Source organism: Drosophila virilis, chromosome X, assembly GCF_030788295.1.
Source record: "Drosophila virilis strain 15010-1051.87 chromosome X, Dvir_AGI_RSII-ME, whole genome shotgun sequence".
Lineage (NCBI taxonomy): Eukaryota > Metazoa > Arthropoda > Insecta > Diptera > Drosophilidae > Drosophila > Drosophila virilis.
The window spans coordinates 6,825,823-6,845,641 of NC_091543.1; the positions used below are offsets into that span (position 1 = coordinate 6,825,823).

The 19,819-nt window shown below is 44.5% G+C and overlaps 3 protein-coding genes across 12 annotated transcripts; 1 reads left to right on the plus strand and 2 right to left on the minus strand.

The window, feature by feature from the left end:
* The first annotated feature begins 6 nt into the window (after positions 1 to 6).
* On the plus strand, positions 7 to 8,278 carry Upf1 (Upf1 RNA helicase). Of its 5 annotated transcripts, none has more exons than XM_032432834.2 (5): positions 7 to 95; positions 712 to 1,271; positions 1,352 to 1,981; positions 2,538 to 5,360; positions 6,706 to 8,278. In XM_032432834.2, the coding sequence occupies exons 2-5, from the start codon at positions 1,104 to 1,106 to the stop codon at positions 6,745 to 6,747; spliced, it is 3,663 nt and encodes a 1,220-aa protein (XP_032288725.1). In that variant the 5' UTR covers positions 7 to 95; positions 712 to 1,103; the 3' UTR covers positions 6,748 to 8,278. The 5 variants fall into 5 exon arrangements, with proteins under 5 accessions (XP_032288725.1, XP_070063438.1, XP_002056906.1 ...); XM_070207337.1 differs by lacking the exon at positions 7 to 95 and adding an exon at positions 161 to 352; XM_070207338.1 differs by lacking the exon at positions 7 to 95 and having other exon boundaries at positions 421 to 852; positions 1,055 to 1,271.
* Positions 8,279 to 8,443: 165 nt separating this feature from the next.
* Positions 8,444 to 18,339, minus strand: wisp (wispy). 6 transcript variants are annotated; one of them, XM_070207329.1, is made up of 10 exons: positions 18,051 to 18,339; positions 16,361 to 17,965; positions 13,583 to 15,159; positions 12,386 to 12,911; positions 12,112 to 12,325; positions 11,465 to 11,608; positions 10,701 to 11,010; positions 10,519 to 10,634; positions 10,044 to 10,450; positions 8,444 to 9,046 (listed from the first exon to the last, which is right to left on the minus strand). In XM_070207329.1, exons 2-9 carry the CDS (start codon positions 17,402 to 17,404, stop codon positions 10,128 to 10,130), a joined length of 4,254 nt encoding a protein of 1,417 aa, XP_070063430.1. In that variant the 5' UTR covers positions 17,405 to 17,965; positions 18,051 to 18,339; the 3' UTR covers positions 8,444 to 9,046; positions 10,044 to 10,127. The 6 variants fall into 6 exon arrangements, with proteins under 6 accessions (XP_070063430.1, XP_070063429.1, XP_070063427.1 ...); XM_070207328.1 differs by having other exon boundaries at positions 12,112 to 12,328; positions 16,361 to 17,843; positions 18,051 to 18,336; XM_070207326.1 differs by having other exon boundaries at positions 12,112 to 12,328; positions 18,051 to 18,336.
* On the minus strand, positions 18,225 to 19,766 carry sicily (NADH dehydrogenase (ubiquinone) complex I, assembly factor 6 homolog sicily). Its single transcript, XM_002056872.4, has 4 exons — positions 19,494 to 19,766; positions 19,313 to 19,427; positions 18,625 to 19,250; positions 18,225 to 18,555 (listed from the first exon to the last, which is right to left on the minus strand). The coding sequence occupies exons 1-4, from the start codon at positions 19,709 to 19,711 to the stop codon at positions 18,474 to 18,476; spliced, it is 1,041 nt and encodes a 346-aa protein (XP_002056908.1). The 5' UTR covers positions 19,712 to 19,766; the 3' UTR covers positions 18,225 to 18,473.
* Between the last annotated feature and the right edge of the window lie 53 nt (positions 19,767 to 19,819).

A 19,819-nucleotide genomic window follows, 5' to 3' on the forward strand; every position in this document is an offset into this window, starting at 1 on the left:
AAACAATTCATATGCGAACTACCAAATAGCTCGCCACGCTGATATTGTTGAACAAATTGAGCGCGTTGAACTGGGCAAAAACAAAATACACTACGGTCAAGATATATATTTCTTAATTTTTTTTTTCGAAAGCTGTTTGTTTTTGTTCGATTTGTATTGCTGGTGTCGCTATTTATAATAGAATTGAAATACAAATTTGTTTGACAGTCTATTACTCAAGAGAACGAGTTCAGTGAACGGCTGCTCTTTTGAAGTTCACGCGCACACAAGTTCGCACGCACACACATAAACACAAAGAACAACTTGCTATTTCATAAGGCGCAGAGTTTTGCGCGCGGCTGTCAATAAAATTGTATGCTGGTATTTTTTTGTTGTTTTTTTTTTTGCTTGTTATTTTTTTTTTTTTTTTTTTTTTTTTTTTGACGTAAAAGCAGCAAACGAACATATGCAAATGCAATGTTATAGCAGGCGCTGCAATAATAACAGACAAACAACTAAATGTTATAAACAGTTAGGCTTGAATTTGGTTTTTGTTGTTTTTTTTTTTTGTTTGATTGAGCAAGTGACAGTCTTCATTGAGATTCCGTCAGGAGAGCAACGTGCTGAACGCGTCTATTTGCAATTATTTGCCTCGACGACGACGACGAATATATTGCACGCGCAAAACAAAACGTTCTGCATATTTACCAAATGTTCAATTGTGATTAACAGATGCATGGAATTTGAGTACGCGACGGCGCCTGTAAGGAATAAATAGCTTAACTGACAGCTTTGACAGTCCGGGCAAAAGAAAACGAAAACGAAAAGAAAAAAAAAAAAAGAAAAGAAAAGAAAAGAAACGGAAAGCGCGAGGTGAGTGCGTGCAGCCAAATAAAAAAAAAATAAAAATAAAAAAGCAATAGAAGAAAAAAAGTCATAAAACAAAAAGCAGACAAAATAACGAAATTGTGGAACATTGTGTACAAATGATTAAACATTGTAACAGCATTTAGTAGCGGCAACGTTTATTATTAACACAATAACAACAACAACAACAACAACAACATACACACAGACACACACACACACACAGAGAGAGAGAGAGAGAGAGAGAGACAGTCGCTATGAGTGTGGACACGTATGCGCCGAGCTCGGCGCTCTCGTTCCTGGACATGGATGACAATGAGCTGCTGCGCGGCGCCGATACGCAGCCAACGCAATATGATTATCGTGACTTTACCATGCCGTCCACATCGCAGAGCCAGACCCAGGGCGATCAGCTGGATTTGCAGGTGAGTGTGGATTTGCCACGTGCCTGCGTGTGTGTGCGTGTGTAACAAATGTCATGCAATTTTGTTTGAATCTTTTGCAGCAGCGTCGTGTTAGCGTACACAATGATATACATCCACGTCTGGGCTCGATTACCAACGATTTGGCCGATCTGCAATTTGAGGAGGAGGACGATGAGGGCGGCGGCGGCGGCATCGGTGGCGGCGGCAATATGGCATATGTTAAGGAGCTGCCGGCACATGCCTGCAAATATTGTGGCATACACGATCCGGCCACGGTGGTCATGTGTAACAATTGCAAGAAATGGTTTTGCAATGGACGCGGCAGCACTTCCGGTTCGCACATTATCAATCATCTGGTGCGTGCCAAACATCGTGAGGTCACCCTGCACGGCGACGGGCCGCTCGGCGAGACCATACTCGAGTGCTATTCGTGCGGTGTGCGCAATGTGTTCGTTTTGGGTTTTATACCCGCCAAAGCGGATTCGGTGGTGGTGTTGCTGTGTCGCCAGCCGTGCGCCGCACAGAATTCGCTGAAGGACATGAACTGGGATCAGGAGCAATGGAAGCCGCTTATTGCCGATCGCTGCTTTTTGCCCTGGCTGGTCAAACAGCCCACGGAGCAGGGACAGCTGCGTGCACGCCAAATTTCGGCGGCACAGATCAACAAGCTCGAGGAGCTCTGGAAGGACAATATTGAGGCGACATTTCAGGTGAGCACATTTCATCATAAACGTGAGGGGCCAGCAAATGATTGGCATAAGGAATGATTGGATTGGAATTAGGAATTAGGAATGTCAAGGATTTCTGATATTTTTGGAAATTCAGTTCGCATAACAATGCCATCAACATATTGATTCCGTGAAATCTTGTGCAGCGATTAATATCGATATATTTTGTTGCCAGTGTTGCCAACTGTAGCTGAATAATGTTGAAAATGGCCCAAAATAGCTGAGTTACCCCATTGTGATTGCCGAAATAGTTGACAATTTCAACTGTTTACGGCTGACGACCGCCAAAAAAAAGGCCACATTTAGCTAGACTGTTGACAACACTGTCTCAATGTGTGTGCATATTTTCAAATCGCAGCAAATTGCGCAAACCCTTATTTTTTCTTGCTATTTATTTTTGGTATTTTATCGATGTGCGCATTCATTATTTTGTTTACTGGTTCATTTTGGTATTAAGCAATAGCAAAAGCGGAGAAAAAAAAACCGTCGATAACACTGTATGAACTCTTATCGATATATTAATACGATATAATTGCAGGATTTGGAAAAGCCCGGCATCGACTCAGAGCCGGCTCATGTGCTGCTGCGCTACGAGGATGGATATCAGTACGAGAAGACTTTCGGGCCGCTGGTGCGCCTCGAGGCGGACTACGATAAGAAACTGAAGGAATCCGCCACACAGGAGAACATCGAAGTGCGCTGGGATGTGGGCCTAAACAAAAAGACAATCGCATACTTTACGCTGGCCAAAACCGATTCGGACATGAAGCTTATGCATGGCGACGAGCTGCGTTTACGCTACGTGGGCGAGCTCTATAATCCATGGAACGAGATTGGCCATGTGATCAAGGTGCCGGACAACTTTGGCGACGATGTTGGCCTGGAGCTGAAGTGCTCCACGAATGCTCCGGTCAAGTGTACAAGCAATTTTAGCGTGGACTTCATCTGGAAGTGCACCTCATTCGATCGCATGACACGCGCTCTGCGCAACTTTGCCATGGATCGCAATTCCGTATCGAATTACATCTATTCGCGCCTGCTGGGCCACGGACGTGCCGATGGCAGCGACGAAGTGCTCTTTCGCGGACCACAGCCCAAGCTGTACAGTGCACCGCACCTGCCGGACCTCAATCGCTCGCAGGTGTATGCCGTAAAGCATGCGCTGCAGCGTCCGCTTAGCCTGATCCAGGGACCGCCGGGCACGGGCAAGACGGTCACCTCGGCGACCATTGTCTACCAGCTGGTGAAGCAGCATGCCGGCACTGTGCTGGTGTGCGCGCCCAGCAATACGGCTGTCGATCAGCTGACGGAGAAAATTCATCGCACCAATCTGAAGGTGGTGCGCGTCTGTGCCAAGAGCCGTGAGGCGATCGATAGTCCCGTCAGCTTCCTGGCGCTGCACAATCAAATACGCAATATGGAAACCAATTCGGAGCTGAAGAAGCTGCAGCAGCTCAAGGATGAGACCGGCGAGCTTAGCTCGGCGGATGAGAAACGCTATCGCAGCCTAAAACGCGGCACCGAAAACCAATTGCTCGAGGCGGCCGATGTCATCTGTTGCACCTGTGTGGGCGCCGGTGATGTGCGTCTATCTCGCATCAAATTCACATCGATACTGATTGATGAGTCCATGCAGTCGACGGAGCCGGAATGCATGGTGCCCGTGGTGCTCGGCGCCAAGCAATTGATCCTGGTCGGCGATCATTGCCAGCTGGGTCCGGTGGTTATGTGCAAGAAGGCGGCACGCGCCGGCCTCTCGCAGAGCCTGTTCGAGCGTCTGGTGGTGCTCGGCATACGTCCGTTCCGTCTCGAGGTGCAGTATCGCATGCATCCGGAGCTATCGCAATTTCCATCAAATTTCTTCTACGAGGGCTCGCTGCAGAACGGCGTCTGCGCCGAGGATCGACGCCTCAAACTGGACTTCCCCTGGCCGCAGCCAGAGCGTCCGATGTTCTTTTTGGTAACGCAGGGCCAGGAGGAGATTGCCGGCTCGGGCACCTCGTTCCTCAATCGCACCGAAGCGGCCAATGTGGAGAAGATCACGACACGCTTCCTAAAGGCGGGCATCAAGCCCGAACAGATCGGCATCATAACGCCCTATGAGGGACAGCGCGCCTATCTGGTCCAGTATATGCAGTATCAGGGCAGTTTGCATTCGCGTCTCTATCAGGAGATCGAGATAGCCAGCGTGGATGCGTTCCAGGGCCGTGAAAAGGACATCATCATAATGTCCTGTGTACGCTCGAACGAGCGCCAGGGCATCGGCTTCCTCAACGATCCGCGTCGCCTCAACGTGGCCCTAACACGCGCCAAATACGGCATCATCATCGTGGGCAATCCCAAGGTGCTGGCCAAGCAGCAGCTGTGGAATCATTTGCTCAACTTCTACAAGGATCGCAAGGTGCTTGTCGAGGGCTCGCTGAACAATCTAAAGGAATCGCTCATACACTTCCAGAAGCCCAAGAAGCTGGTGAACAACATGAACATCGGCGCCCATTTCATGTCCACCATGATGGCCGATGCCAAGGAGGTGATGGTGCCCGGCTCCATATACGAGCGCAGCAGCGGCTATGGCCGCCAAATCTCCGCCAGCTCGCAATCACAAACAATCAATGGCGGCCACTATGCATCCAATGCTTATGGTGGCGGCGGCGGCACCGTTGCCACCGGCGCCGGCGGCAACAACATGTCCAATGCAGCCGGCTACGGTGCCGGCAATGGCAATAACAATTACGGCAGCATGGCCAATCCTGCCGGCGGCGGTGTCGGCGGTGCTGGTGCTGGTGGTGGTGGTGGTGGTGGCGGCGTTGCCAATCCCGCCAGCTGGACGGCCAGCCATCTGCACGATTCGATTGGGTATATATCGAATGATCATGGCGCCGCCGCCTTGGGCAACATGCCGGTGCCCGTGGGCATGTTCATGAACATGAGCAATCTTCCGCCGCGTTTCTACAATCAGCATCAGCAGGCAATCATGGCCGCCAAGCAGAATCGTGCCATGCAACAGCAACAACAACAGCAACAGCAGCAACAACAACAACAACAACAGCAGCAGCAGCAGCAGCAACAGAATCAGGCGGGCTATGTGCCGCCCATTGTGGGTGGCAAGAAGAGTGGCAAATTGTCGAAGGCGCGCGCTGGCAATGTCCATGCTGGAGCGGGCACAGCAACTGGCACAGGAGCAACTGGAGCAAGTGCAGCAATCGGAGCGACTCCGTTCAGCCAACAGCCGACGGCTTTGTCGCTGCAGATGACACAGCCGAGCGGATTTGCGCTCTCACAGCAGCCGGAATTGTCGCAGGACTTTGGCCAGATCTCGCAAATGGATGGACTGCTCTCCCAGGATGTTGCCTTCAATGTGGTAAGTCCTTACAGTCTCAATCGCAAGCATGAAGCGACTGCGCGCAAGCTCTTCTAGCGAGTGACAGAGAGAGAGAGAGAGAGTGAGAAAGAGAGAGGGAGTGTGAAAGAGAGAGAGAGAGAGTGGGAGAAAGAGAGAGAGTGAGAGCTTGGAATCGAGAATATATATTGAAGAACTCCCAAGTAATTTTACGAAGAGAGACAAAGAACTTATGCAACTGTGAATACCGAATGATTCAGAACGCAATTCACAATATTTGAATATATTCGGTATTCGTAACGAATATTTCAATTATCGTGAATATCTGAATAATATATGTATGTAACTTCATCTATATATTGTACTAGTTAGCGAAATAAATCAACTTACGATTAATTTATGTTTAAGTCAATTCGTTATATTTTAAGCTTGACTCGTTGCAGTTAAAACTAACGAGACTTATTTATTTATTTAACATTCAATTTCTTGTATTTTACTTTGCTGCTTACCAGCGAGTGAATAGTTAATTGTTGTAATTTGCTATATTTTCAATGCTCAACTCGTTGCTGCCAAGTAGCGAGCAGTTTTTGGCTAAGACAATTTGCTGCTCTTTAAACAAATCATTTAAATCCACAAAATTGGCTGTACATCAATTTGAATTCGTTCGCGACAAACTAACGAGTAAACTTATTTTAAACAGAACCCATTATATATTCCAATTTGACACTTTTTACTTTCTTTTAATATTTATAAGTTATTTAAGATATGAATAATTCAGCATATTGCAAGTGACGAGTGTGAGTCAACTCGTTGAAAAGCAAGATGATAAGTTGCGGCATCGCAACGAGTCACATATGAGACAAAAACGCTTTGCTCTCTACTAACGAGTGTGTCACATCCTAGAGTCAACTCGTTGAAAATCAACGAGCAGATATGTTAACGTCTTTATATATTAGCTATAGCTCTGCTTTATAGGCAATAGGCTTACAAGCACTCGTTGCTCCATACTAACGAGTATGTCGCATTCTTAAGTCAACTCGTTAAATCTTAATTTGATTTACTTGCAGCACACCAACGAGTCAGACATGTCAGTTTAAGTCTATATTTGCAATTTTAACTCTCCTATTTCGTCTGCAGTAGGTTATTTATTCCAAGAACTCGTTGCTCTATACTAACGAGTATGTCACATTCATAAGCAACTAATTACTAACGAGTATCATGCGAATAACAGCTAATTGATTTAAATATAACTGGATATATTTTAAAATATTTCTAAGCTATATATAATTTAGAACAATTCGCTGCGATTTTAAAGTAACGAGAGTCGTTTTTTTTTTCTTTCCCTTTTTCTCTTTGATATTCGCAGTCGGGCGAACGCAGTTTGAACCAATTTTCGCAACCTTACTGAGATGCTTGAGGAGGCGCGCACAATTGCAACAACAATTTACAACAACAAACACAACAAACTAAACAACAAACAAATTGTAAGAACTTTGAAGCCATCATGCAGCAGCAGCAGCAGCAGCAGCGGCGGCGGCGGCGGCGGCGGCGGCGGCAGCAGCGAAAGCGTCAGCGGCGGCGGCGGCAGCAGCAACAGCAGCTGCAGCAGCAGCAGTTAGCAAGCGGCGATAAAACAAAAACAACAACAGCGACAGCGACAACAGCAGCAGCAGCAGCAGCAGCAACAACAACATGAACGAGCAACAAAAGGAAGAGGCGGAGGCAAGCAAAATGGGAAAAAGCAGCATGGAAAAAGTCTATGAAACAATTAAACTCGGCCACACAGAAGCGAGCAGGCAAACAGCCTAGGCACAGTTAAAGCAGAGAGCGTTAGCGAGAACGAGAGCGAGAGAGAGAGAGAGAGAGAGAGAGAGAAAGCAATGGATGTGTAGAAGCGGCATCAGTGAAAAAGAAAGAAGCAGCAGCTGCAGCGGCCGGCCACACAGACAAACAACACTGACACATGTGGCCAACACATGTAGCTGGGCACACTTTTTTTTTTATTTTGTCTAGCTCCCAGCTTCAGCTCAGCCATGCGCAGGCTTTGAATGCAGCCAGATGGGCGAGCGGGCGACGGCGGCGGCGGCCAGACAGCGCAAGACGCGGGCTGCGCCTGCAGATGCAATCGTTGCTGGAGACAACGTCGAGACGCCATGTTTTGTTCTTTCTTTAACACGCGAAAAAAAAAACCCAAGAGAAGAAAGTTCTAAATTGACGACGAATTAAGGCGCGGAATGATGCCGCTTCACTTACCTCCACCTAGACCCGAAACCCAGCCCTAACAAAAAGAGGTATTGAAGAAAAGGACAGAAAAGCAATCTAGACCCGTTTTGTTTTTTGTTTTTTTTTTTTTTTTTAGAATGGAATTTTTCTTTTTTTTTAGTTTTTGTCTGGCTTATTTCGAGTTTTGGCATTTTTCCACTTAAAAACCAACTTTTTGCCACTGTTGTATTTTTCCAAGGAACGTTTTTGTTAATTGTATGCGAGTGCCATTTGTTTCTGTTTTCGAAAGTGCAAAAAAAAAAAACAAAAAAAAATAATAATAATTGCCCCACAAATATTTCCAAACATTTGAAATTGCATTGTGGCGCCCTCTAGCGGCGGCCAGAACACAATATTTTAATAATTCAAAGTGTTTGGAGATTCTTTTCTTTTTGTTGTCGGAAAACATTATTCGAACTCATTTTAAATATTGTTTAATTGAAACAATTCAAGATTTTTTAAATACCTAAATATATACAAATATATAAATATATATGTGTGTATATGTTTATTAAAGCATTACCGCCCTCTGGCGGCGAACAGTTGAAAATATATTCTACACGGTTTGGAAATGGATTTCATATATATATTTCAATAGTTTTGGATTTCCCTTTAACAAAAAGAAAAACATTCGAAAATTTTGTTAAGCTCACAAATAACGGTTTACCATACCCCCCCCCCTCCCCCTCTCAACCCTGCCAGCTAATTTGTTAACACAAACCCAAGTACAGAAAAAAAAAACATGAAAAAAGAACCCAACAAAGAAAATGGATTTTCCACACATACGTAAAAATTGTGATTATTTCCAACCCAATTGAAAAAGAAAATAAACAAGTTCTGAATGAGTTCTGAATAAAGAATTTCATTTAATTTTGCAAAACAAATGAACAATTTTTAAGCGAAAGTTGCATTTTCTTTTTATTTTATTTTTTTTTTTTTTGTATTTTTCGTGTGGATTAATATAATTAAGACATTGGTTGGGTTGCATTCTGTATATGGTTGGGTTTTCCATCTCTGCAGCTCTTACGCTTATTAACACATTTTTCACATTTCAGGATTCGATTTACTAACTGTCTTAAAAGCTTTAGCAAAATGCATGCCCAATGGGAAATGCATGTGGAAAAATAATTGGCAAGCTTACAAAAAAAAAAAAAAAAATAGAAGAAAAAGAAACTTAACAATTACATTGACGGGGTGGGGCGGGGCTACGATTTGATATAATTTAAATAGCGAACATTGGACAAGAATTATTTATATATATATATATGTGTGTATATGTAGTTGAGATATGAAAGGGTATCCAAACTCAGTGTGATTGAATTTGAATTTACAAAATGCACTGGAAAACTTGTAGCCAAAGGGTTTAACAATAATTATCTTTTTTATGTATATATATATATATCGATTTTCATTTTGATGAATATGTTTGCATTTGCGAGTGAGGTCTGTAAGAGATGCATATTATATTATAATTGGATGGTTTGCTCGAATTTGTATTAGTCTCTTTCAGAGATTTGGAAATATATTGTCGAGTGCGGTCTACACGTGCACAGCTATTTGTGAATATATTTACGTATTGAATTTATAATTGAATATCAATATTTAAATATATATATATTATATATATTATACAATTAACTGCGCACGCGTAAACTTAGCACACGGATACAGGCATTCATAATATTATTCTACATAAGTTTTACATTGACAATCTCTATTCATATCACAGTTATAGAATCTTGGGCTTCCACACAGTCTTGAAGCCTTGCTAAGCCTAGTCTTAGTTCTGAACATAATTAATTATCTATATAATTATCCTTAAGGCAGAAAGCGTTGTTTGAACCTCAAACAGAACCTTTCGAGTGCCTCTTTGGCATTTTTAACCCTTGCACGATCTTTGATCTCTGATTTACATGTGACATTCATTGAGAAATTTCTGATACTGAAGCATGGGAAGCAACATTAGCTTGTCTGTGCGTTCGTCTTTTGTAGCTAAGATCTTCAAAGTCCCCCATTTTCTACATAGGTAACTCGATATTTCTGCGAGGTGCTTTACACTGAACCCATTGAAAATGGGCAAAAAGAATATATTGGGTTAAATTCAGACGAGTTTTAATATAGAGCTTTTAAAGTTAGACACCGATCAGCTGAAATATGCGTTTTCCGCGCATTTTCCGATGCTGCAAGTGGATTTTCTAAAATCCGTGAAATGCGTGTTTTAATTTTGAATAAATCTTTGAATGTAAGCTTTAAAACAGATCGTTAGAGATTTACAAGTTCCCATTTGTCAGCGAGGTGGTTGTATTTTTCTGAACAGTGTTGAGCAAGTCCGCAATGAATTGTTCTAGTGTGCACTAACAGATTATAATATAAGCTCTGACTGTTTGCGTTCTGTAGAACCTAAGCCTGAGATTCACACCTAGTTTTGCAACTACAACTGACCTGTGGATTGTATGAAATGCCCGGCTCAATGACAAGCAGGCATATCATCCAGAGATGCCGCACACATACGATGTGGCTTAACGCCTAAACCAGATGCGAGGCAGGCGGCGCCGCATAGCTGCCCGCTGTGACCAGTTTGGATGGCGCCGTCGTGGCGGAGTTGCGGGCGTGCAGCAGATGCTGATGGGCTGATGGATGATTGTTGTGGGCGGGATGCGGATGGAGATGCAGGAGGGGCTGATGGTGCATGGGCGTTGGGCGTTGGGTGTAATGGATGGGCGTAAAGATGGAGGCCAAGTCCAATGTGTGCTCCAGTCGACGCGCCGTCGACACAAATATCGCCTTGACACGCTCAAAGGTCGCAAAGTCGTAGACGGAGCGCGCCGTATTGGACAGATCGAAGGGTTCTAACAAATTGAAGCAGCAATCGGCATCAAATTGAATTGTCAAATCGAATGATTAGCGAACAGCTCACCCTCAATATTCAGCTCCTTCCACTGGTGCACGTCGTTCTTGGGGCTCTTGGCCAGACGGCAGGCGCTGACGGGCAAAATACCGCCGGTTCGTATCGATATGGCATTGTTCCGATAGCTGTAAGCATTATATACACATATAGATTTATCGGCATCGTCTTCCCTCTTCATCTCACAAACTCACTCAAAGTTGCTGTAGTACTTGAAGAAGCCCAACAGATGCTCGCCCAGGGTCTGTGTATTGTGCGTCTGGTACGGCTCGATGGGCTCTATCAGATCGAGATCGAGGCATTCCTGCTGCCCCAAATTGAACTTCTCTGGGTACAGCGCCTGCAGGCAGGGCAGCACGTGCGGCACACAGCCATACTGCAAATAATGGAGCACCATCAGCACCAGCGAGTAGCTCGACACGGTCATCCGTTTGGCATCGTTTATATCGTGATATTGCGCCCACAGCTTGACAATAACGACAAGCGGCCGGGTGCGCCAGTCCACTGCAGGAATCAAGGTGTACGTTAGACTTGTTTACAAGAGTTTCCAGGTTCAAAGTTGTTCTGGTTTAAGGGATCTTCTGATAAGTTGTGATAGCCTCTGGAGTTGCTCAAAGACAAAGATTTATCGATACTTATCGATTTTGGAAAATTAGCCGAAATATTAAAAAAGGAATTCTTAATCTTGATGTTTTTACGAAATATTAAATGCGCATTTTGGGATTAAATAAATTGTTATCTAAGGATATGCTCAAAGCAGCTGACGTTAATAATCGATATTTATCGATTTTAGAACAAGTGAATTATCGAGAAAATTAACTTAAATTGCATGTCTGATATAAGTTAGATGATACATTTGGTTTCGTAAAATACAAAATCTCTGAGTGTGATCGATAAATATCGATTGTGGAAATACGGGCGATTACTTCTCTGTGGAAAATCTATCTTAAGTACTTACACTGCGCGTACAATTGCAGCAAATATGTGTTTTTGATGCCGACACAATTGTTATAGTTGAGATCGACTTCGATGCCGTTGATGCGATCCTTGAAACGCAGGATCGGGACGCGTGCCTCAATTAAATTGAAATCCTGAAAAGCTTCTGCAATAAGATGGGATCATTAATGAAGCAGTTGATAATTGTTGCTTGAAATCAGCTAAGCATACGATTAAATGAAAAGCTTTAGCAGCTATCAAAAAGCTTTTGAGAATGTGACACAATAACAAAACAATCTAATGTAATAAAAGCTTCTTGGATTAGCTTTCAAGGCGCTTTTAAGTTAGACAAATTGGGTGTATTACAAACGAAATGTTTAACAAGAACTACAAAGCTTTTCTAGCATTTCATGAGCTTTAAGAGTAATTAACAAATAATTATTTAGAATTGAAGAGCTTTTTTAGCTTTTAGTGAGTTTTAAAGTAAAAGCTTCTTGGACTAGCTTTCAAAAGAAATGTTTAACAAGAGCTACAAGAGCTTCTCTAGCATGTTAAGACTAATTTACAAATACCAATTAGAGTTTAAGAACTCTTTAGACTTAAGTGAGCTTGAAAGCGCGTTAAGCAGAGATTTATCGTGGGCTTAAGCTGCACTAGTCATGCGCTAACTTGTGTGGCACTTGCCCATTTCCTTGAGGACAGCATTGAACAGATTGAGTATCATGAGTGCCTCGGCGCGCAGCTCGTTGTGATAATGATGCTGCTGCTGTTGCTGATGCGTTTGCTGCTCCGGCAACAGGCACATATCGATGTCCGAGGAGTCCGTGCCAAAGCCGGTTATGGTCGACCCGACCAAACAGATGCGATAGCGCGAGAACATCAGCTGCTATAAGTATAAATATGTTAAGCGTTTGAGCATAGCATTTGTTTCCACCTCACTCACATTTATGCCGATGAACAGATAACGCCACAGACGCATCTTCAGCTTGAACTTGGCGTGCGTCTGCTGTGCGCCACGAAACCGTTTCCATATGTCCAGCGACAGATTGTCGTATTTGCAATGACAGATCAGTTGCTCCGGCTGCATGGTCAGCTCCACGTTGCGTGCATGGTCCAGATAGCGATCCGGCGGCAAGATCAGCTCATACCAGGATGCCGGCCAGGCTGCGCTGCCGCCGCATCCGCAATTGGGCCCACAATAATGCGGATATGCCCCGTTCACGGGCAGATTGTGTGTGCCCGTCGGTGGCGGCGGCGGCGGCGCTGCTGGTGCCGGCGGCGGCGGTATACCAAACGGCAACAATGCATGCAAGCCATTCGCAATGCCGGGCATATGCGGCGATCCTACCAGATGTGGCGACAGCTGTTGACTCGGTGCTGGCATGGCAGCGGGCCCGTTGCCCGTGACGGTGCCTGTGCCCGTGGCTGGCGGCGTCGGCGACACGGACAACAGCTCCGACGACGTCAATCTGCGTAGGATAAATATGAGAGGCAATTATCAAATAATCAAAAGTGTAATATTTGGTGGGAGTTCTGTCGCCGCACACATAAAACATATCTTTATAAATATTCCTGTCTGCCTGTCCTTCCGAATTTATAAACGCTTCGATCTCGCAAATTATAAGAGTTCGAATCTTCAAATTTGGGATGCAGTTTAAGTTTTTTGCAAATCATCGATCGCTTATCCCATTTCCATGAAATCGATTCCGATTTTTAGCGATATTCTGTTCTCGCTTGATCTAGAATTTAGTATGTAGACTCTCGCATAGCTTCGGAATGAGGAAAGTAATCTATTCTGGGTTTAGGGTATCTGCTAGTCGGGCACTCCCGACCAGTGCGTTCTAGCTTAACGCAATCGCTGCCTTCAAAATTCCGTGATATAGGCTCTAAAAACTGGGACTAAACATCGATAATTATCGATTTTAGCCTAAAGTTGAGTGTAATCGGAAACTTGAACCAAACTAGATCCTCGACAGTATGTACAGGGTATATTATTATAAATAAACGTGAACTGAAAGACAGATGCGACAAACAGGACTTGAATTGTCTTTGGGATCAATATAGGCTAGTCTATCTGGTTAACATTATAATTACAGGGTATACCGGGTATACTAATGCTTATATGTTGTTCAACACCCACCGACTGCGACTGCTCCATTGCGACTCGCTTGCCAGCGAGCACGTGGACGAGGCGGGCGAGACGGCGCGATGCGAGGGAATGCGACTGTGCCCTGATCCGCTGGAAATGCTGCTCGGGCTTGGACCAAAAGCGGCCGCCGGATAGCAAGGCGAATTGGCATGTGACCAGGCGCCGGCGGCGGCATTGTTATAGCCATCGCCAAAGCTAAAGAAGAGCTGCTGCTGTTGCTGTTGTGCTTTGTTTGGGAACAACTGTTGCTGCTGCTGTTGCTGCTGTTGCTGCTGTTGTTGTTGTTGTTGTTGTTGTTGGTGCAGCATGAACGGCAGCGCTGCAAAGCTGGGACTGGGCACAGTCATCAGGCCGGAGAGCTCCACATTCTTGTTGTTGCTGTTGCTGCTGCTGTTGGTGCTGTTGGCCGTGCTGCTGGCTGCTGCTGCTGTTATCGCCTCGTCCAATTGCGCGCAGCTTATCATGTTTGTGGGCGTGGTAGCCACCGCCTCCGGCGTCAGTGGCGCAGGCGATAATATGCCTGGCGCCAGCATGGCCAATTGCAGCGCTGGCGGCGGCTGCAAAAACATGTTGTTGCGATTGGCTGCAGCTGCAACAGTTGCTGCTGCTGTCGTTGCAGCTGTTGTTGCTGCTGGCACGGACTTTGCTGCCATTTGTATGCCAGCAACAGTTGCTGCTGCTGTCCCTGCCGCTGCAGCTGCTGCTGCTGCTGCTGCTTTTTTTGCTGCTGCCGCTGCCGGCGGCTGCACATCTACGTCCACATTCACATAGGTCAGATTATAGAAATTCTGATGCTCGGCGCTTGTGGGCGTGCCACTGCCAGACATTAGCTGATGATAATGTTGCTGCTGCTGCTGCTGCTGATGTTGGTGTTGCTGATGTTGCAGCTGATAGTAGCCGCTCTTGCCGGCAACATGATTGATTTGAGCAGCAGCACCGCCAGCGACAGCAACATTTTGCATGCGCCGATGTGCGCCATTATAATTGCTGGCGGGCACAATTTCAATTGAATTCTGTGCAGCTGTTGCTGGCGTGCAGCTGCTGCTGTTGCCGCCGTTGCCGTTGTTGCTGTTGCTATAGTGCAGCTTCTTGTTGCGGCGAAAGTGCGTGTTGTGCATGTGATTGTTGTGATGTTGCTGCTGTGCATGATGTGTGTGCGTCTGCTGCTGCTGTTGTTGATAGTTGTTGTTGTGGTTGTTGTTGTTGTTGTGGTTGTTGTTGTTGTGGTTGTAGCTATAGTTGCCGTTGCGATAACGCTGCTGATAGGCGCCCGATTGCTGCTGTTGCTTGTGTTGCTGCTGCTGTTGGTGTTGCTGTTGCTGCTGCTGTTGCTGGTTGGCCTTGTCCGCATCGGGCAGCAGCTCCTTTTGCAGAAACGATGCAATTGTCAGCTGCTTGGGCTGTGAGTAATAATATGGATAATAATGCGGCTGCTGCTGATCCCCTGTTGCTCCTCCGGCTCCCGATGATGTTGGTGCTGCTGCTGCTGTTGCTGCCAGAGCCAGCTCCGTTTCCTTTTGCGTGGCCAGCGCCGCCTCCAGCTGCTGCTGTAGCAAGCGGGCGAAATACTTAAGTGTATGTTAATAGTAAAGCAATCAAAAGTTGACTAACTTTGGTATTCCAAAGAGTTGAATATGCTTGCAGATATTGTATATATTTATCTAATTGCTGACACAATAATGTTTAACAATTAACTTTTGCTTGCCTCGAATTTAAGGGATCGAGCTCCACTTGAATTAGTAGAGTAGAACTTGGCGTTAAATACACAAAACGATTTCGCTTTAACTTGCATTTTCATCGTTATTAATTTAAGCCGTGCAATGCCGGGTAATTTCTTTACGAGTATCGAAAATACAATAGATTATTGCTTTATTCTATGAGCTTTCGGCAAGTTAAGCCTATCAAAGTCTCTTTAAGCTCGGATTTAGTTCATTTCGATTTCCTTAGAATCTGCAAGTATATTTTATATGGGTAATTCCGGGGCCGATCGAGGAAACGAACAATATATAAGAATAAATGAAACTTTTAGTTTTGATGAATTAATCTTTAAATAGTTATTTTTATGGCAATTATTTGAGTGTAAGTCATGCGAACTGTTTGAATGGAAGAATAGGGCAATAATCGTTTAACGGTTCGAACCCTAACTTTACCTTGAGCTACGCTTCGTAAGCCTGGACTTTAGTTAAATAAAAGAAATCAATTTTTTTTTTATATATATAACTGCCCGCTCTACTGAAAATATTGGACGCTGTAAATATTTTCATAGAGAAATGCGGGCTACATTTGAGCTCAACCCAAAACTGGTCGCTCCCAAATCTCAAGTTTGGGGGTCAAGGTTTGCTTTGGGTTTGAGTCAAGACTTTTTATTTAACCAAGTACGAATTGTTTAATTTAAGTTTAAAAAAATCGATTAAAGATTCATAGTTCAGGGTTCGAACCGGTTCGGCTTAAGGGTTTAGAGACAGCTGCTGTTCGATTCAAATGTTAAAGGCATCTGCCAAAATATTGCTCGAGTTTCTTTAATGCAAGAGAGTTTTATAGCATGCTTAATATTTTAAATTGAAATTTTTTAAACAGAGCTCGAGCATTATTTGGACTTTTCACTGTTCAAGCTAAACAAACTATTGTTGCTTTAGCTTCTGTAATTCTAACATGATTCTAGAATTCTCCAAATGAATTGCCTTTCCTAGCATGAATGGAACCCTTTTTGGCCTGGAATTTGTACCCTTATGTATTAGGTTAAGGACTTTGTTTTAACAGTTAGCTCACTTCCTTCTGCTGCATTGTGGGCTGTTGTGGATAGCTCGTCTTCCAGAAGCACAACGGTTGTTGTCTCGACCTCTGCGTCTTGTTGCTGTTGTCCATTTGTGGTTGTTGCTGTTGCTGTTGTTGTTGTTGCTGTTGCTGTTGCTGTTGTTGCGCCAATGCGTTTGCTGTTGGTTGTTGCTTTGTTGCTGCCGCTGCTGTTGCTGCTGCAGTTGCCAATGTTGTTGCTGTGCTCGGTTGTTGTTGGCGGTCATCATTGTTGCTGCTGTTGTTGCTGCTGTTGTTGTTGGCTGCCGGCGTTGTTGATGACTCGGAGCAGCTGTGATAAAACGCCGACGAGCTGCTCGATTCTGCCGAAGATGACAGCGAGTTGCGTTTCTTGGTGTTGTTGTTGCTGTTGTTCGCTTTTTGTTGCTGCTTTGTGACAACAACAACATTGTTGTTGCTGTTGTTGTTGCCGTCGTTGCTGCTGCTGCTGTTGCTGCTGTTGTTGTTGCTGTCGCTGCTATGCTTGCAGCTTATTTCTTCAATAATATTTTGATTTTTCATCACGTTGTTGTTGTTGTTGTTAGACAGCTTTGTTGCTGCTGCTGTTGCTTCTTGTTGCTGTTGCTGCTGCTGCTGCTGCTGCTGCTGCTGCTGCTGTTGGTTGCAATTGTAGTTGTTGCTGCCAAAATATTTCTTGCGCGTAAAGTTGTGCATGTTGTTGTTGTAGTGCACCTGTTGCTGTTGTTGCTGCTGCTGTTGTTGCTGGCGCTTGGCATGTTTATTGTCCGCGTTGCTGCTGTTGCTGTTGTTGCTGCTGCTGCTGCTGTTGTTGTTGTTGTATTTGGTTTGCCGCACCACGTTGTTGGCCTTGTTGTTGTATTTATTGAATTTGACCTGGGCGCTACAACGATATTCGCGTTGTTGTTGTTGCTGCTGTTGCGTTGTTGTTGTTGCTGTCGTTGCAGCAGCAGCAGCAGCCGCCGTCTCCGCCACGCCGGCAACAGCAACATTTGTGGCAAAGATCTTCATTTCTGCTCGGCTCGTGTACATAGGAAGCATTCGGATTTGTAGTATAATTATTTGTTGGGCCGCGCTTTGAGTTTGTGTATAAAAAATGGCTCAAAGCAGTTGATGTCGCTTACGTTTAAAGTAAAACTATATTAATTAATTAATTTTTTTGTGTTTTTAAAACTTTTTATGTTAATTTTTTTATTTAAATTTTTTTTTATTTTTTGTTTTTTTGTTTTTTATGTATTTTTTGTATATTTTATATTATGTTTATGTACGACTTTTGAGCTTGTTTCATTTAATCTGTGCCCGTTTATTACTTATTCACTTTCTTTACGCTAATTTTGTATATAATTGTTGTTGTTGTTTTTGTTTTTTGTTCGGTTACTCTGTTCTTATTGGAATTTGCCGCCACTGTATAGAAGTAACCGTATTTCTTTATTGCGTTTGTCTATCCTTGTCGCTTTGCTTCTGCCCGACCAGCTCTGAGCTAGGTTTGCAGTGAGTGGATGAAAGAGAGGGCGAGAGAGGGCACAATAAATATCCGTTAATTTTGTAGAAGCAACGAAACATAGAGAGCGGCAAAAAAAATTCTTATTGTATTTGCATGTACTGAAAAAAAAAATGGCGCGTATTCAATAATAGTTGAACCTGCACAAAAACAATCAATTTAAAGTTTGTATTATTTTGAACTTACCATAAAATGTTGATATGAATACAAATTTACTTATTATTGTTGCTTGGTTCACTTAGACTTAGAACGGTGCTTGGAATTCGAAGTGCGCCTGGCGCACGGCTCCGTTTGCAAATATTTGCAATAACACACAATGGGTACATTAATATTATTTTGTAAGAAACATTCATTTAAAAATTGCGACACATTTCATATGTTTTATTTTGATTCTTTGCTCTAACACTAAAAACTAAAAAAAAAAATCCACAACGCGCTACTTTCAAGAAACAGCAGCAACTACAAGGCATCGATACACACTGGTCGCCAGTGTTGGGCATCGATTCTGTTATCGATCCTTTGGTAACAGATTCAATGAACGCTTTTTAGCTAATTGATTTTAATAATTAACAAATTTCAACAGCCCGTACACTAATGATAATTTCAATTTCAGTATTTGTTAAACAGCGTCTTCCAGAAGAGACGCGCCGGCAACATGGTGTCCCGTTTGATGCAACTCGGATGCGTAAGCCTGAAATTATGCAGAGTGAAAACGTTTAAATTGATATTTGAATTCATTATTTTTGTTTTTGTCGCTTACTGAAAGCGCGCCCGGCGCAAGCGCTCCAAGTAGCCCTCAGTGGGCACGGCTGGCAGAAATATCTTGCGCACAAGCCGCGGCATTTGCGGCAACAGCTGCCGCGTCAATTTTAAGTGTGCATTGGCCGCACTCGCCACCTCAAAGATGCACTCCTCGACGCCCTTGTCATCACGCTGGCTGCGCAGGATGCGCTCTTGACTGACGCCATGCCGCACCAGCACCTCGAGCGGCACACAAACCGCTTGCTGGCGTCCGGCATGCGGTATGGCACGCAACAGCATCGAAATGCCCTGTGCCTTGCCCAAATGCGAGGCAGCATGATCCACCTGTATATCGTGTATGCCGCTCAGCTGCACCAGCAGATGCAGCAGCGATGAGCAGGTCTGATCTGCATAGTCCTCCAGCTCGCGTATCGTCTCGAATGCTTGATTGGGAGCACGCTCGCGTGCGGTAACCAGACGGCGTAAATATAGCTTGTTCAGCTTGGTTGTGCCCACCGTGCGTCGCAGTTCGCGCAGCACGGGCTGATCCTTGACATAGGAACTACTTGACTTTGGCTCGAAGCACTTGTCTATGGAATCGTACCAAAACTTAAGCCGCAATTTAGCTATTTGTGGCTCACTCAGCTGCAAGCACTCAATTACGTTTATATACTGTGTGTACTGTGCGTCATATTTTGTCCACTTACCTGGGCGCCCACGGCGCGGGAGACCTCCACATTGAAGGCACGAAGAGCAAATGCCGCGGGACGTAGCTCCTTTGGCAGTAGCAGAGTGGTCAAATAGTTCTCATAATCGAATTTTCTGTACCAATTTTATGTAGAATTGTTAAGTAGTGTGGCAGGGAATGCGCCATGTGGCTCTACTTACTCCACCAGGCCCATGCAATATTTGGCACCAAATTTATCTTCTCTGCTGACCGCTTCTGTTGTTTGTGTTGTTGTGGCCTTAGGCTGCTGTTGCTGTTGTTTTCGCGGCTCCTTTTGTGGCTTGTGGACGTGGGAGCTAGCGCCACTGCTGCTTGCGTGCCTGGACACAATTTGGGTGACAAATAATTGTCCATTGCTATTTTGTAACAGCCGCCGCATTTGTTATTTATTTTCACTTAACAGAGCTGCTCCGCACTTAACAGAGCTGCTCCGCACTGTGGTGCTACCAGACTCGAATATGTTCGATAAATGGTTACAGTATGCTAA